Raw genomic sequence first — 15,368 nt, 5'->3', positions numbered from 1 at the left:
GAGGGGGAATTAATATCATTAAAACATGTTTAATATGCAAAAATGAGACAAAATGAAGGTTTTTATTCAGCTTAACGTCTTTCAGCTGAGTTTGTCTTTTTTGTGTGTTTTCAGAACTTGGTTCATTGGTGTGACACGTCTCCCTGTAAAAATGGAGGATCTTGCCGGCAGAGAGGAACCACCTACAGCTGCGATTGTGAGACCGGCTGGACGGGCCTATACTGCGACGTCCCGAGTGTTTCCTGTGAGGTTGCAGCCAAGCAAAGAGGTAAGAGGGAGATAAAACCTCAGCAGTTTCTGTGAAAGGAAGCTAAATTTAACTCCATCTCACCTTTTCTGCTCAGGAGTTGCTGTTTTCCAACTCTGTCAAAACTCGGGCCAGTGTCTGGATGTGGGAAACCGCCACTACTGTCACTGTCAGGTGGGATACACTGGGAGCTACTGCGAGGAGCAGGTGGACGAGTGTACGCCGAACCCCTGCCAGAATGGAGCCACCTGCACTGACTTTCTGGGTGGATACTCCTGCAAGGTGACGACCCTAAAAACAAACACGAACAGCCAGTGATCTGCTCAGATGTTGCCTCGTATGTTGCTTCTTCCTGATTTGGCTCAGCTTATGCATATGTGAATGCAAACTGAACTGGAGATCACTGAGAAAGACAAAAGAGAAATCTTAGAATCTCTAAGATCTGACGCTACTCCACATTTGTTTACATTTTGTGAAGAATTAAGTTGAGCTCAGCGTCTTCCTCTGAGTTTTTTGGGTTTTTCCTTCTGTAGTTCTTGGTGTAGCGCCACCACAGGCGAGCAGGGGAACTGGTTTTTGACTCAGTGTGAAAGTGAACCACAGCAGCTGAAAATCTAAGAACTTTTGTCCCCAATCAAACTGAGTCTACCGGACTGTCAGGTGTGAAAACACCCAACATGTAGGCGTGGATTATCATTTTGTAAAATGATGCCCAATTTTAACTAGGGGTGCACCGATTTTTAATTTTGGGAGATCTGTGATTTGTTGATTTCTACATGTGCAGCCGATCTGATCCCCTGATTTTATTTACCTCGGCAAAGGTCTAAAAATCAACTACTGTCCTCTTCTGCTCTGCAGTGAAAGATATTTGACTGATAGACTGGCCCACATTTACAGTTAACAATAAAAACTGTTGCCACTTTCTTGCTATATTGGGCAACATTTCATATTTAAAATAATTGGTATCGGCCAAAATCGGAATCGGAGGGTCAGGCTTTTTAAAGATCAGTAATCGTCGGCAATCATCCAGAAAACTGCAATCAGTGCAGCCTTAGTTTTAACTGTGTATAGTTTTGATGCCACTGCTAATTTTTGCTGCTTCCCAATAAAGTGTCCAGTTTAATTATAGCAAGTAAATGGCTGAGTTGTGATATTCTTCCCTCGAGAGGAGACTCTGTTGGCCTTGGCAGGAATGAATGAAAACAGAAAACAGCAAAGTAAACAAAACCCATCTTTGTTTCATGTAAGACATTGATCAAACTCGCCTCTCTCTTCTTCCTCTCTCTGTCCCCCAGTGCATGCCAGGATACTTGGGGCCCAACTGTTCTGAGGAGATCAATGAGTGTTTCTCCCAACCGTGCCAGAATGGGGGCACCTGCATTGACCTGATCAATACCTACAAATGCTCCTGTCCCCGAGGAACCCAAGGTCAGCAGACCCCACACACACACACTCCTCCCACATCCTTCTGCCTCCACCCGCCTCCCCTTCTGCCCCCTTCCTGTCTCCACGCTTCATTAATTAGGGCTTAACAGCACCCAGGGCATTAAAACTCCCTCCTTCAAGCCTGCCTCCAACTCTTCCTCCACTTGTCAAATTTGCCATTGATCTCTCTCTCCGACATGAAGGGGATTGTGTGTTGTAGGTCAGCTCAAATTGGCAGCCGAGTTGGGAGCGTCCCAAGGCGGCCAACAGGTTTTTAAAGCTGGCGGAGGGAGTTTGTGATTCAGCTCGGCCTTTTTGCAAACATGTTTCAGTCTGTGCTTTTGTAAGTGAGGGATCTTAGAAATTAGGACAACTTACTTTGTTGTGTCCAGTCCGTAATCAGATATGTTTTTTAAATAGGGCTGCAACTAACGATCGATTAGTCAGATAAAAGGATTGGCACTTTCTGCATATTTTTCATTTTTTGTACAATATTAGAGGTATATTAAAAGATTAAAATAAACAAATAATTACATTTCTTTTTTAAAGGAGAAATTGAATATTTTAGTGCCTAAAATCAAAACACATGGCATTCCTTTAGTGAACATTTGCTCATTTGTAGCAAAGGATGCATCTGCATGAAAAAACTAACATCAAGATGTGAAAAGCTTAGAGCTTCTGCTTGATTTATCATCAATACAGTGCAGGGCTGATCTGTCGTTTAGTTCAGGAATAATTGATTAATAATTGGATGGCAAAAGGAGATTTTTTCCACTGAATTTAAACCCGGTACCAAGGCTAAAGCTGTGTCACTTGACGGGTTTTGGGTAGAGCATATTTATAATCAAAGGTCTATTTTCATCATAAATGCAAAATGTATGGATATTTTGTACAATTTTGACTAAATTACTCCTCTTCTTTCAGCAAATGGCCTTTTATTTGAGTCTGTATACTCCAGTTAACAATTAATCGATTACTAAATTATTTAGACAGGATTAATCCAATTAATTGTTTCAATTTAAAGGTACATTTATGCATTTATCTGGATTCTAATAGTTAACTCTTACAGTAAACACAGAGCAAGAAACACGACAGAACACACACTGAATGGCTGAAACCTCTCCTACTTTCACACCCCTAGGTGTGCACTGCGAGATCAACGTGGACGACTGCAACCCGACCTCCGACCCCGTCACCAAAGAGCCCAAGTGCTTCAACAACGGCAGGTGTGTGGACGGCGTGGGCGGCTACCACTGTATCTGCCCCGCGGGGTACGTGGGCGAGCGATGCGAGGGGGACATCAACGAGTGTCTGTCCAACCCCTGCGACCCGCGGGGCACGCGCAGCTGCACCCAGCTGACCAACAACTACCGCTGCGAGTGTCGCACCGGATACACAGGTACTCACGTCTGGAGGTCAGACACCGCAAAAACACTGGATCTTACCACTTCAAATGAGACAAAACTAGTGACTTAAGTCAGCTGTTTGCTAATATTGATGAAAATGTACAAGTTTCACTGGCATTTTATAAAGGTTTTATATAATCTGCCAGTGGAACTAGTAATTTTTCATTAATTTTAAGGAATGATTGACTTAAAAGAAGCTCATATTTCTTGCTGAAAGTTACTAGTTTTGTCTTAATTCAAGATATTTGCACTACAAACAAGACCAAAATACTTGCAGTGAAAGATTAGTTATGCTTTGTTATACTTTCTTGTATTTTTTGTAGATTAAACACTTCCATCTAGTAGATTTGAACTATCTTGCCCTCATTTTTTCTGGATAAAACCTAACAGAAATTTTTTTTTTGTCTGACTGTGTGTGTGAATGATCTCTCTGCAGGTCAGCGCTGTGACCAAGTGTTTAATGGCTGTAAGGGTAAACCTTGCCGTAATGGAGGCAGCTGTGCTGTAGCCAGTAACACGCCGCATGGCTTCATCTGCAAATGTCCCCCAGTGAGTAAACATATATGTACCGTTAATCTCTAAGGATGTATCTTTGACTTGATATACATGTGTTTAGTTTAAACACTTTAAGTGTCTTCATAGCACAAGAACAAATGTTGATTTTTACCCTGAATTGTTGCTACAGTGTTACTATTTATGTGACTCTTCAAAGTGCAGATAAACCCTTCCTTTGGGTCCCGAAAGCCAGGTATACCTGCGCATCCTAACCACATCTGGGCTGGACGTGAGCGGCCGTGAATGAAATTTTATTCTCAGCCATAAAACCTTTAATGGACACAATGACACAAATTGATTCAATGCAGTGTGAAAGCAAACAGCATCAGCTGAAAATGTAACTAAAACAGTTTTAGTCCCCAAATGAACCAGACTGTCTGGTGTGAAAATGTCCTTAATTATGAACACACTAATGTTTATGCACTTAGTGTGTTCAGATATTGAAGTTCTGGTAAATGTTATACTATGTACACTGCTCAAAAAAATAAAGGGAACACTCAAATAACACATCCTAGATCTGAATGAATGAAATGTTCTCATTGAATACTTTGTTCTGTACAAAGTTGAATGTGCTGACAACAAAATCACACAAAAATCATCAATGGAAATCAAATTTATTAACCAATGGAGGCCTGGATTTGGAGCCACACACAAAATTAAAGTGAAATGTTCCCTTTATTTTTTTGAGCAGTATATTTACTTTTAATTAGTAATTAGGCTTAAAATATGCTTCCGTTGCAGCTTTTTTCCCCCCGAAAAGCTGCTGTACATTCATTACAGACGTTGTAATTTCTCATTTAAAAAATGTAACCTTTAACTCACAATATTAATTTCTGTGTTTTTCAATGAAGGGTTTCACTGGCTCCAGCTGTGAATACGACTCCCAGGCCTGCGGCAGCCTCCATTGTCGCAATGGGGGCACCTGCATCTCTGGCCACAACAGTCCGAAGTGTTTGTGTCTGCCGTCGTTCACCGGGCCCGAGTGTCAGTACCCCACCGACAGCCTTTGCAACTCCAGCCCCTGCTACAATGGCGGCACGTGCGAATACGCCGCCGAGGCTCCGTTCTACCGCTGCGTCTGCCCCTCCAACTTCAACGGCCTCCGCTGCCACATCCTGGACTACGGCTTCCACGGAGGCTTCGGCCAAACCATCCCGCCGCCGACAGACTACGAGATGCCCTGCAGCATCCCAGAGTGCGAGGAGCTCAAGCACAACAAGTTCTGCGACGCGCGCTGCAACAACCACGCGTGCGGCTGGGACAACGGCGACTGCTCGCTCAACTTTGACGACCCGTGGAAGAACTGCTCAGCCGCGCTGCAGTGCTGGCGATACTTCAACAACGGGAAATGTGACTCGCAGTGTGACAATGCCGGATGTCTCTACGACGGCTTTGACTGCCAGACGCTGGAGGGACAGTGCAAGTAAGCCGCTTTTGTAGCCGCTTTTATTATTATTTATTTATTTGTTGTTGTTTTTTTTTAAATAAATAAAATTGAAATGTATTTAACATCGAAGTAGAAAATACAAAGTGTGGTAGATTACACTAATTAAAGAAAAATAAATAAATAAAATCTGTGAAACGTCTCTATGAAACAGATTTTATGATTTTAGATTTTATGGTGAATTTTCTACAAGAAGGTGAAATTTAAGGAAAAACTAGTGTCTTTTAGCAGCTAAACCTACAGCTGCTGATAACGACTATTTTATTTATTTATTTTTATCCGATTAATCAATTATTCTGACAATTAATTGATTAATCAGAAAAAAACAATTTGTACGTTGTGTTGATTTTTTTCTTTTATTTAAGCTTGTTTTATACAATAGGAATGCATTAAAACATTAAAATGTAACTTTTTTTTAAATTAGAGAATAAATATTTATTGCCTAAGATACAATAACAGCATTTCTTGCTCGATCATTTGTAGCAAAGGATGCATCTGCAGCTAGAAAATACTTCTAACATCAACATGTAAAAAGCTCAGACCTTCCTGCTCGACTGACATAATGTGTTGATTATTTTTTAGATTAACTAATCAATAATTGGATAGCAAAATCTGCTTTATCAGAAATTTGAATAGGAGTTCTGAGTAGGACATATTTATAGTCAACGATGTTTTGTTTTCATCTTAAATGCAAAATATATATGTTTTTTGTACAGCTTTGACTTAATTTCTGCTCTGAGTAAGTTGTATTTTCAGAAAACAGCCTTTTTTAGAGTCATATACCAATGATTTAATTACGAAATTAGTTGACGATTACTTCAAAAATCGATTAATCACGATTAATCAACCCAAATGAAATCCTCAATGCTAATGCTGATGCTTGTCCTCCAGTCCTCTGTATGACCAGTACTGTAAGGACCACTACGCTGACGGCCACTGTGACCAGGGCTGCAACAACGCAGAGTGCGAGTGGGACGGCTTGGACTGCGCCAACAACATGCCTGAGAAGCTCGCCGTGGGCCAGCTGGTCGTGGTCGTCCACATCACCCCCGATCATCTCCTCAACAACTCCTTTGGCTTCCTGCGCGAGCTGAGCCGCGTCCTCCGAACCAACGTCATATTCAGGAAGGACACAAAGGGGGAGATGATGGTCTACCCGTACTACGGGAACGAACACGAGCTCAAGAAGTACAACGTCAAGCGTTCGGTGGACTCTTTGTCTGAGATTCCTGACAAGGTGCTGAGTGTGATGAGGAGGAGCCTGTATGACGTGGGAGGCGGCGGCATGAGAGCCAGGAGGGAGCTCGATCATGTGCAAGTCAAAGGGTAAGAAAACAGCTGTTTCTCATTTAGGAGGGCAACTTTTTTCACATTTTGTAACATTTTTGAGTATGAAAAATAATTTTTTATATACTTTAGCCTGTTATTCATCCATTCAATCCACTTTTTTAAAGGGGACCTATTATAAAAAATTCACATTGTGCATGTTTATATGTTACCATTTGGGTCTCTACTATTTCTAAAAACAATACAAGCACCTAGAAAAGCATCAAGCCATTTTTTGGCAATAAATTAATGTTTGTTAATTGTTCAGTCATATTGGACAAGCACTACACCATTACCTATCAAACTAAACCAGCCTGAGTTCCAGCATGTTTGGTCAGCTGGTTTTACCGCTGTACAATGGCTGCTGAAAAAAAAAAAGTATTTTGTTATTGACTTATCATTTGGAAACCACTTGCCGCATTCTTGTTGGTTGTGCAGGAGGCTCCACTTTTGCTTTTCAAAGATGTATGGTTGTACATTTGTGCATCTGTTTGCAGCTAATTTCATCCATGAGTGTAAATGTTGAGTTTGCACTTGTTTACATAGCCAAATAAGCTGCCAGCAGCAGCTTATTTGGATTTAAAGTGACAAGAGGCCTTAAAAAAGCTCATACTGAAAGGAGCTCAAAATAGGCAGAACTGAGCAGACTAAAATCTCATCATTTAAGAATAATTTTGTTCAAAAATTGTAATGAACATGTTGTGTAAAGCCCACTGACCCATCCTAAACTTTTCAAAGAATCATAATAGGTCAACTTTAAGTTAAATTTAGCCCACACAAATTTTATTTCTCTGTTTTCTGTTTTGTCCTGAAGATCAATCGTCCACTTGGAGATGGACAACCGTCAGTGCTTCCAGCAGTCCAACGAATGCTTCCAGAGCTCCGATGACGCCGCTGCGTTCCTCGGAGCTCTGGAGTCCAGCGGCAAACTGGATGTTCCCTTTACTATTGAAGCTGTTTACAGTGAGTATTATTCACTGAAATCTATGATCTATTGGTACAAGATCACACGAATTTTTGTTTAGTAGGTGAAATTTAGGCAAGAAATTGACAAAAATAACAAAAAAACACAACTCTACCCCATCTGCATCAAATCTTTGTCAATGTGCGCTTATGCTACAGCAATAAAGATTGGGCATATTTTAATTACTTTTACACTTTTTTATCAAATGTGCCAATAATGTAAGCAAATAATCAGAAAGACTTTTGCCAAGTATGTTTCCAACACAGTAAAAGAGTATATATATATATAGATATATATATATAATCCTCGTTTTTAATGTGCTGAGTAGAGGTTATAATTATACAGTTTTAGAAGACATATTTGAAATTACATTAAACCCCCCTAAAGTTGCAGAAAATGCTACAAAATATGGAAAGAAACTATAAATTGTACATTTCTCTCAATAATTATTACATTAATTTAGCACAAATACTGCCTCATATCTCCTGATTTTAGTTGGCAATACATTTTGCAGTGGAAAATTTTATCAGGTAATTTATTATAACTATATTAATCTGATGTTGAATATATTACCAGATAAAATTTTCTACTACCATCCCCTATTTTGATGAGGAAAATAAGCAATATTTTTCTATTAATCCCATCAAACTTTATTTAATCTTCACAGTTTAGGTTTGTTGCAGCAGCAGAGCTGCTGGATGGTTCCTTCCTTCAGTCTTTTTCTGGTCAGAAACTTGTCAATTTCTAGACTGAGTAGCAAAGCAACTTGATAAATTTAACTTGCAAATAATGTTTTCCTGAATTTCCTCTCTGTGGGAAAATAAAGGATATTTCTGTCTCCTATCTGTCATTTTAACTTATGTTTTACAATAATTATTGAAACTTCATTAGTAAAAGAAAATGTAGTCCACTGTTTTCACTTTGAAAAACACCAAAGATGTCCTGGATTGTAAGGAAAATAAACCATTTAGTACTATTTTTCTAATTTTTAGTGCAAATCTTAGTACACTTGAAATTAGAGAAAACGAACTTTGCAACAATATATAGAAGCTTGTTTTTAGTAAATAATTAGTTAATATTGATGAAGAAATATTAGTTCCATTGCCACATTACTTCACTTATAATATGGAAAAATAATCTGCCAATGGAACTAGAACTTTTTTATTTATTTTAAGAAATAATTGACTCAAAACAAGCTGCTGTATCTTGCTGAAAAGCTACTTCTGAGTTAGTTTTGTCTTATTTTAAGTGTACTAAGATATTTTCACTACAAACTAGAATAAAAATATTAGGTAAGATTTCGTGTTTTTGCAGCGTGGTGATAATATGATGTGTATTAAGTTAGAAAAAAACCATGAAAAGTGAGTACAATTGTGCATAAAGCAGAAATATATTTAGAAACACAGGCTTTATGCTAACAGGGTCGGCAGCGGCCTGCGGTCGGATCCACAGAACTCTTTGATTGTGTATTTGTTATGCAGTGGTGAACAAATGCAATAGTGAATCTCATGGTCGAATCAATCAATCTCTTCCTCTGTGTGCAAATCCAATGGCTTCAGGCTCCAAAATGGTTAATTGCAGCAAATCAACTCATCCACACCCCCTTCGCTCACTTCATCAGGGCGTCTCTGGCTTCCTCTTTCTCAGACATGTGCACCTATACGTCCTCTGACAGCGAACTCACACACACGCACACACACGCCTTATCCCACATGGCAAGGGGCTGCTGCAACCTTCACCTCGCTGAATGTAATACCAGGACTTAATGTATCTCTGAGGGTTTAGGTTGGGGGAGTTTATCATTTCAAAATCGTTAGTGAAAAAAAAAAGAAGAGGAAAAATTGATCGGGAGTGTGCTAGAAGTTGGGAGTCTTTGTTATCTCGAAAATCCTAATAAATCCTTCGTCTTTACAGCTTAAAGCGCGTGCAGTAATTTGAAGTTCATTAATCCCCTCCCTCTTTTTTTTTCTCTTAAAGAAGAAATGGTAAAGTTGTCTCTTGGTACCCTGAGTTGAAAAGGGAGAGAGGAGGTGGTGATGTTCTTTTCTTCCCTATTTTCTTTTTTATCCCGCCCCATCCCCTTTTTTTTTATTTTTTTTTTTTTGATGAAAAGTGGTTAGCTATTCTGATTATTACTGAATAGATAGAAGCTAGCTTTACAAGCAGCGAGGATCGTCAGTCGGTCCCTGGCTCCGGGTGCGATTTGGAGCGACGAAGAGCTGGACAGTCAGGACCTTCGCTCTTGACGATGTCACCCCGTTTCCTGACAGGCGGCGTTGACCTGCAGCCGTCCGACGGACTCTACACCATGTATTTGGTGCTGGGCGGCGTCGGGATACTGGCCTTCCTGGGAGTGGGGATGGTGGCAGCCCGAAAGCGGCGCCACGAACACGGGCGCCTCTGGCTTCCCGAGGGTTTCAAGACCACGGAGACCAGCAAGAAGAAGAGGCGGGAGCCCGTCGGAGAGGACTCAGTCGGACTGAAGTGAGTTTGTCCTGTTTTGGACGTTCGTATTTGGACAATTTTGAATTTCACAATGATCATAAGTGAGTCTGAGACAACTTAGATGATCATTAGCCTCATCTGATAGAGAGGTGGGGGAGGAATTTAATCAATGGTTTGTTTTTTTGTCTTAAAAGCAGCAGATTAAGTGGATTTAACCTGAATTTTCTGCGTTCACACAGGCCACTGAAAAACACCTCTGATATTTCTCTGATGGACGACAACCCGAACGAATGGGGAGAGGACGAGCCTGCGGATGTGAAACGCTTCAAAGTAAGAAAACATTCATAAACTCTTAAGTTGTTTAATATTTTTTTATTAGAAATAGAATAAAATAGAATAAAATAGAAATAATCAATTGTCCCACAATGGGGAAAATGATAGAATATGAAAACATTAGATCATTTAAAAAATGTACAAAATGTGCATGCCTTTTTGAGCATTAAAATGTTATTTACAGTTAATGAAAGCTAAATAAAGTTGGACAGAAACCACCATGGATGTAAGCAGTTACTGGGTTTGTTACTGGGTTTGTTGGGAGCAGTGGTGGTTATCGTATGCCACAATTTCCCAAAGAAATATCTGGAAATGTTGAAAATAAAATTAATATTATCAAATTTTATCATGTGCTTGTAGGAAAACTTCAACATTTTGCTTCTTTTCTTAATTTTAACTCCTGCTGCGTGATATTTTTTTTGCAGCTTGACGAGCAGGCGGTGCTCGACGCCGACGACCAGACGGACCACCGCCAGTGGACCCAGCAGCACCTGGACGCTGCTGATCTGCGCATCCCCTCCATCGCTCCCACTCCCCCTCAGGGGGAGATCGAAAACGACTGCATGGATGTCAACGTGCGAGGGCCAGGTAATCAACATAATCAGTCTGTCGTATTTGTGATCTGGGAGGAAAAACTTATCAAAACTAGTTAAATAACATCCTCACTACATATTTTTGTTTGGTTATCTTGTAAGATCCAGACATTAAATGTGTGAATTGTCTTTCCCTGAGTAACAAAAGAATGACATGTTTTCTAAATCCTGTGAAACTGTCAAAGTTTTGACTGATTTCATGGGTTCACAAGGTAAAAACTGAGCAGAAATTTCTGAGCAGATTTTCAGTGTGTGTGTGTGGGTGTGTGTGTGCGTTCATGTGGGTGTGTGTGTGTAATTGTGCGTGAAAGAGCTGCTGAAGCCCCGCCATGTCCTCAGGGTAAAGGATCTTCTTCAAAGCAGCCAGTTGGAAGCCGAGCGCCTCGGGGAAAACACTGATTCCTGATCAGATTAATCATTTGACCAGTAATGGGACTCAGTTTTTATCTGTATTCAACATTATAATAACCAACAAGAGCATCAAATGCAAAAAAAAAAAAAAAAAACTACAAAAATCCCTAAAGGAAACCTCAAAAAAAAAAAAAAGAAAAATCAAAGAAGTTCATTTAACAACTTGAGAGCTCACTTTTTCCCTCCGTCATGGATCGATGCACTCGAATCGACCAAATCTGTGAGATCTTTGGCTCGCTTTTCTTTTGAAGAGGAGAAAACCTTTCCAAGTCATCTGCCTGAGCTGCCTCTCTCGGTTAGATATTAATGCTTGGTTTTATTGGAGGAGTCTGGCTTCAGCAAACCCCCGATGCTCTGCTTTCCTTCTGAGGCTCCTCCTGTGCTGGCGCCTGCATCAGAATCCGCTCTTGAAAGAAAAAGCAATGATGATTCAACACAGGCATAAGTGTCAAATCCACATTCGATTTGTTTGTTGCTTTGTTTTGATCTGCTCAGGGCTTTGAAGTGGAGCACTTCTGTCTTTCTCCTGCACTCACTTGGCCCCTTTCAGAGTTGTGCTGACCGTGCAAATACAGGTTCAGCTTTTCATGCCTTTCTGCTTCTTCTCTCCTCAGATGGGTTCACCCCGCTGATGATTGCTTCCTGCAGTGGAGGCGGACTAGAAACGGGCAACAGCGAGGAAGAGGAGGACGCCTCTGCCAACGTCATCAACGACTTCATCTATCAGGGCGCTAACCTGCACAACCAGACTGACCGTACCGGCGAGACGGCTCTTCACTTGGCGGCTCGGTACGCCCGCTCTGACGCTGCCAAACGGCTGCTGGAGGCCAGCGCCGACGCCAACATCCAGGACAACATGGGCCGGACGCCGCTGCACGCCGCCGTGGCTGCTGATGCCCAGGGAGTCTTTCAGGTAGGCTGTTTGTCTCCATCAAGAGAGATTTAAGAGAGAAAATAATTCAGATTGTGTCATTGTCAGCATGTTTGGTCAACTGGCTTTACCGCTGTATGCTATACAATGGCTGCTGGAAAATAATGAACATGTTTTGTACAGGTCATTGAGCCATCCTAACCTGTTGAAGGAATCATAATCTGCTTTGTGTCTGCTTAGATTCTGATCAGGAACCGGGCCACAGATCTGGACGCCCGCATGCATGATGGCACCACACCCCTGATCTTGGCTGCCAGGCTGGCAGTGGAGGGCATGGTGGAGGAGCTCATCAACTGTCATGCAGATGTGAATGCCATCGACGACTTTGGTAAAAAAAAATCAATAAATCAATAACTATATGTATTGTGATAGATAGATGATCAAAATGTAAAATGTCTGATTGAAAATTCAGTATTCTATATGAAGAATATTTGCTGAACTCTGATCCAGAACCGCACAGCATTCTGGGAGATGTAGGCAGAGGGAAGACTTTAGCCGCTCAACCTCTCACATTGGTAGAACCAAGTGACTGACTCATTCTTTGGTTGCCTAGCAACTCACTCGTCCTTTGGTTACCTAGCAACAGCCTATTGAGCAACTGGTGCAGCAGCAGTTTAATATTTCACCACTGTGCCTCATCACTGTTTAATAAAAAAAACAACGCCGTTGAGTGAAAACTGTGGATATAACTGGAAAAGTCACCTCTCCAGTTTGGCAGTATTTCAGATTGAAAAAAACTAATCAATAATTATCAATATCGGCTGATATGAAATGCTTATATTGTGATAGGTTTTTCAGCCATACTGTCCAGCTCTGGTACCAGAGTAAAGGATTTTATCTGGAAAGGTCAGAGTGTTTAGATCCGTTTGCTCTCAACGGTTGAATAACTCTTGTTTTTTTTTCTTTTCAGGTAAATCAGCTCTGCACTGGGCCGCAGCAGTAAATAATGTAGAGGCTGCTATTGTTCTACTCAAGAATGGAGCCAACAAGGACATGCAGAACAACAAGGTTAAAAAATATTTAAACTCCTTCTCTTGATGTTTGCTATTGACCCTTTGCAGCTACGTCACCATATCACTCGAGGCGCCATGAGGGATGTAGGAGGTGAAAGACAGATTGAACAGAGCGACTGAGATTTACCCAAGATGTTTTTTCTTGTTCGAGTCGAGTTAATCTGTGAACGTAACACACCTGGTTGGGGCTCATAGACGGTGGTATTTACAAAAGTTGGAAATATCTAGCTTAGAAACCGACCCGTACCTCCTCCCTCCTGACCTTTTGATGAAATTACCGACTTTGCCTGAATTCAAACCACATGATTTATATCACTATATCACTGCGTTTCCCCTTAAACCGGACCAGGATTAAAAATGTACTAAAGTCTAGATGCTTACCAGTCTTTTCTGTACATGCTAGGCTATATGATGGTGGGGTAATTTCTCCATGGTTACTAATGATTCAACGCTTACCTTCTCCATAAAGCAATATCATACTTACTTGTAAAGTATATGAACATTTGTTTCTTACCTTGAAAAAAAAATGTTAGCTGCAAATCCATGTAAATCCATTCTGGCTGACAGCCATTATGATTGACAGCTAGTATATTTCCTCATTAAACGTTTTACAATAAAATGACAAGTTTGGTTTGCATCCTTGTCTGTTTGTGTAGCTGAACGCACATTTTTAAAGAGAAATCAGCTAAATAGAAGCAATATTAGGGACCGCACAGGTTTTTTTGATGACCGTCATGGCATAGTGGGCCATGTTCTTGCTAAAGGCTGAATAGAAAAGTGTTCTTTCAGCGGCTACTGTCTCATTTAAGACTCTGTCTCCTTCATGCTTCAGGAGGAAACTCCTCTGTTCCTGGCTGCCAGAGAAGGAAGCTATGAAACTGCCAAGGTCTTATTGGATCACTTTGGGAATAGAGAAATAACGGACCACATGGACCGGCTCCCCAGGGACATCGCGCAGGAGCGGATGCACCACGATATCGTGAGGCTGCTGGACGAGTACAACCTGGTACGAAGCCCCCCCATGCACGGCGGCTCCCTGAGTAGCGCTCTCTCCTCCCCGCTCTGCTCACCCAGCGGGTTTCTAGGCGGCATGAAGCAGCCGCAGCCTCAAAGTCAAGGCCAAGGGAAGAAAACCCGCAAGCCCAGTCACAAGGGGATTGGCTGCAAAGACGGCAAAGACATGAAGGTGAAGAAGAAGAACTCTCAGGACGGGAAGTCCGGGACGCTCCTGGACAGCTCGGCTGTCCTGTCGCCCGTAGATTCACTGGAGTCTCCTCACGGTTACGTTTCTGATGTGGCGTCGCCGCCGATGATGACCTCCCCGTTCCAGCAGTCGCCGTCCGTGTCTCTGAACCACCTGCAGGGCATGGCGGACCCCCACCTGGCTGTGAACCACATGGTGATGCCCAACAAGCAGGAGCTGGCCCGGATGCAGTTCGACCCGCTGCCTCCCCGCCTCACCCACCTGCCGGTGTCCGGCCCGGCCGCACAGGGCGCCATGGGCGGCCAGTGCGACTGGCTGGCCAGGATGCACAGCGGCATGGGCCAGGCGGGGCAGTTCAACCCGCTGAGAGCGCCCCCCGGAGGTCAAAGCAGCCTGCACCAGGGGATGATCGCAGCGCCGCTCCACAACGGCCACCCCAACTCCAGCCTGTCACAGATGATGACTTACCAGGGCCTGCAGAACACCCGACTGGGCCCGCAGACCCACATGATGCAGCAGATGCAGAACCTGCAGCAGCTGCATCAGCAACACCAGAACTCTAACCCAACCAGCAGTCAGAACTTCATCAGCGGGGACCTCAGTTCCCCCGAGCTCCAGCAGGGGGCGGCCAACTCCAGCATGCCCATACACACCATCCTCCCTCAGGAGAGCCAGATCATGCCCAGCACCCAGTTCCTAACTCCTCCCTCCCAGCATAGCTACTCCGGCCCGATGGACAACACCCCCAACCATCAGGTCCAGGTGCCGGACCACCCGTTCCTGACCCCGTCCCCCGGATCCCCCGACCAGTGGTCCAGCTCGTCCCCCCACTCCAACATGTCCGACTGGTCAGAGGGCATTTCCAGCCCACCGACGAGCATGCAGTCCCAGATCGGCCACATATCAGAACAGTTCAAGTAGGAAGCTGAGAGTCTCTGCACCCCACAGGATGAGCTGCTGTATATAATTTTTATTTTGTATAAAAAAAATAAAAAAAAGCACTCAAAAAGGAAATCAAGCAAAGCTGTAATCGAGATGTAGGACTTTTATAAATTTTTCTACTAACAGCAA

General features: G+C 42.5%; 1 protein-coding gene across 1 annotated transcript in view; it reads left to right on the top strand.

Moving 5' to 3' along the window:
• The window catches only part of notch1b (notch receptor 1b), a 53,061-nt gene extending 37,693 nt beyond the window's left edge, over window positions 1-15,368 (top strand). Inside the window, exons 20-34 of the mRNA XM_015043680.1 lie at window positions 115-268; window positions 345-529; window positions 1,543-1,675; window positions 2,814-3,071; window positions 3,515-3,627; window positions 4,485-5,056; window positions 5,969-6,403; window positions 7,218-7,366; window positions 9,638-9,851; window positions 10,052-10,142; window positions 10,571-10,733; window positions 11,764-12,062; window positions 12,261-12,408; window positions 12,991-13,088; window positions 13,926-15,368. Of these exons, the coding sequence (XP_014899166.1) occupies window positions 115-268; window positions 345-529; window positions 1,543-1,675; window positions 2,814-3,071; window positions 3,515-3,627; window positions 4,485-5,056; window positions 5,969-6,403; window positions 7,218-7,366; window positions 9,638-9,851; window positions 10,052-10,142; window positions 10,571-10,733; window positions 11,764-12,062; window positions 12,261-12,408; window positions 12,991-13,088; window positions 13,926-15,218 (4,305 nt within the window). The 3' untranslated portion in view covers window positions 15,219-15,368. The remainder of the gene's footprint in view (window positions 1-114; window positions 269-344; window positions 530-1,542; window positions 1,676-2,813; window positions 3,072-3,514; window positions 3,628-4,484; window positions 5,057-5,968; window positions 6,404-7,217; window positions 7,367-9,637; window positions 9,852-10,051; window positions 10,143-10,570; window positions 10,734-11,763; window positions 12,063-12,260; window positions 12,409-12,990; window positions 13,089-13,925) is intronic.

The sequence above is a fragment of the Poecilia latipinna genome, unplaced genomic scaffold (genome assembly GCF_001443285.1).
Source record: "Poecilia latipinna isolate Pla-1442-1.1 unplaced genomic scaffold, P_latipinna-1.0 Scaffold645, whole genome shotgun sequence".
NCBI lineage: Eukaryota > Metazoa > Chordata > Actinopteri > Cyprinodontiformes > Poeciliidae > Poecilia > Poecilia latipinna.
The sequence above is the reverse complement of the archived record's forward strand: the minus strand, read 5'-3'. Positions and strand labels throughout refer to the sequence as shown.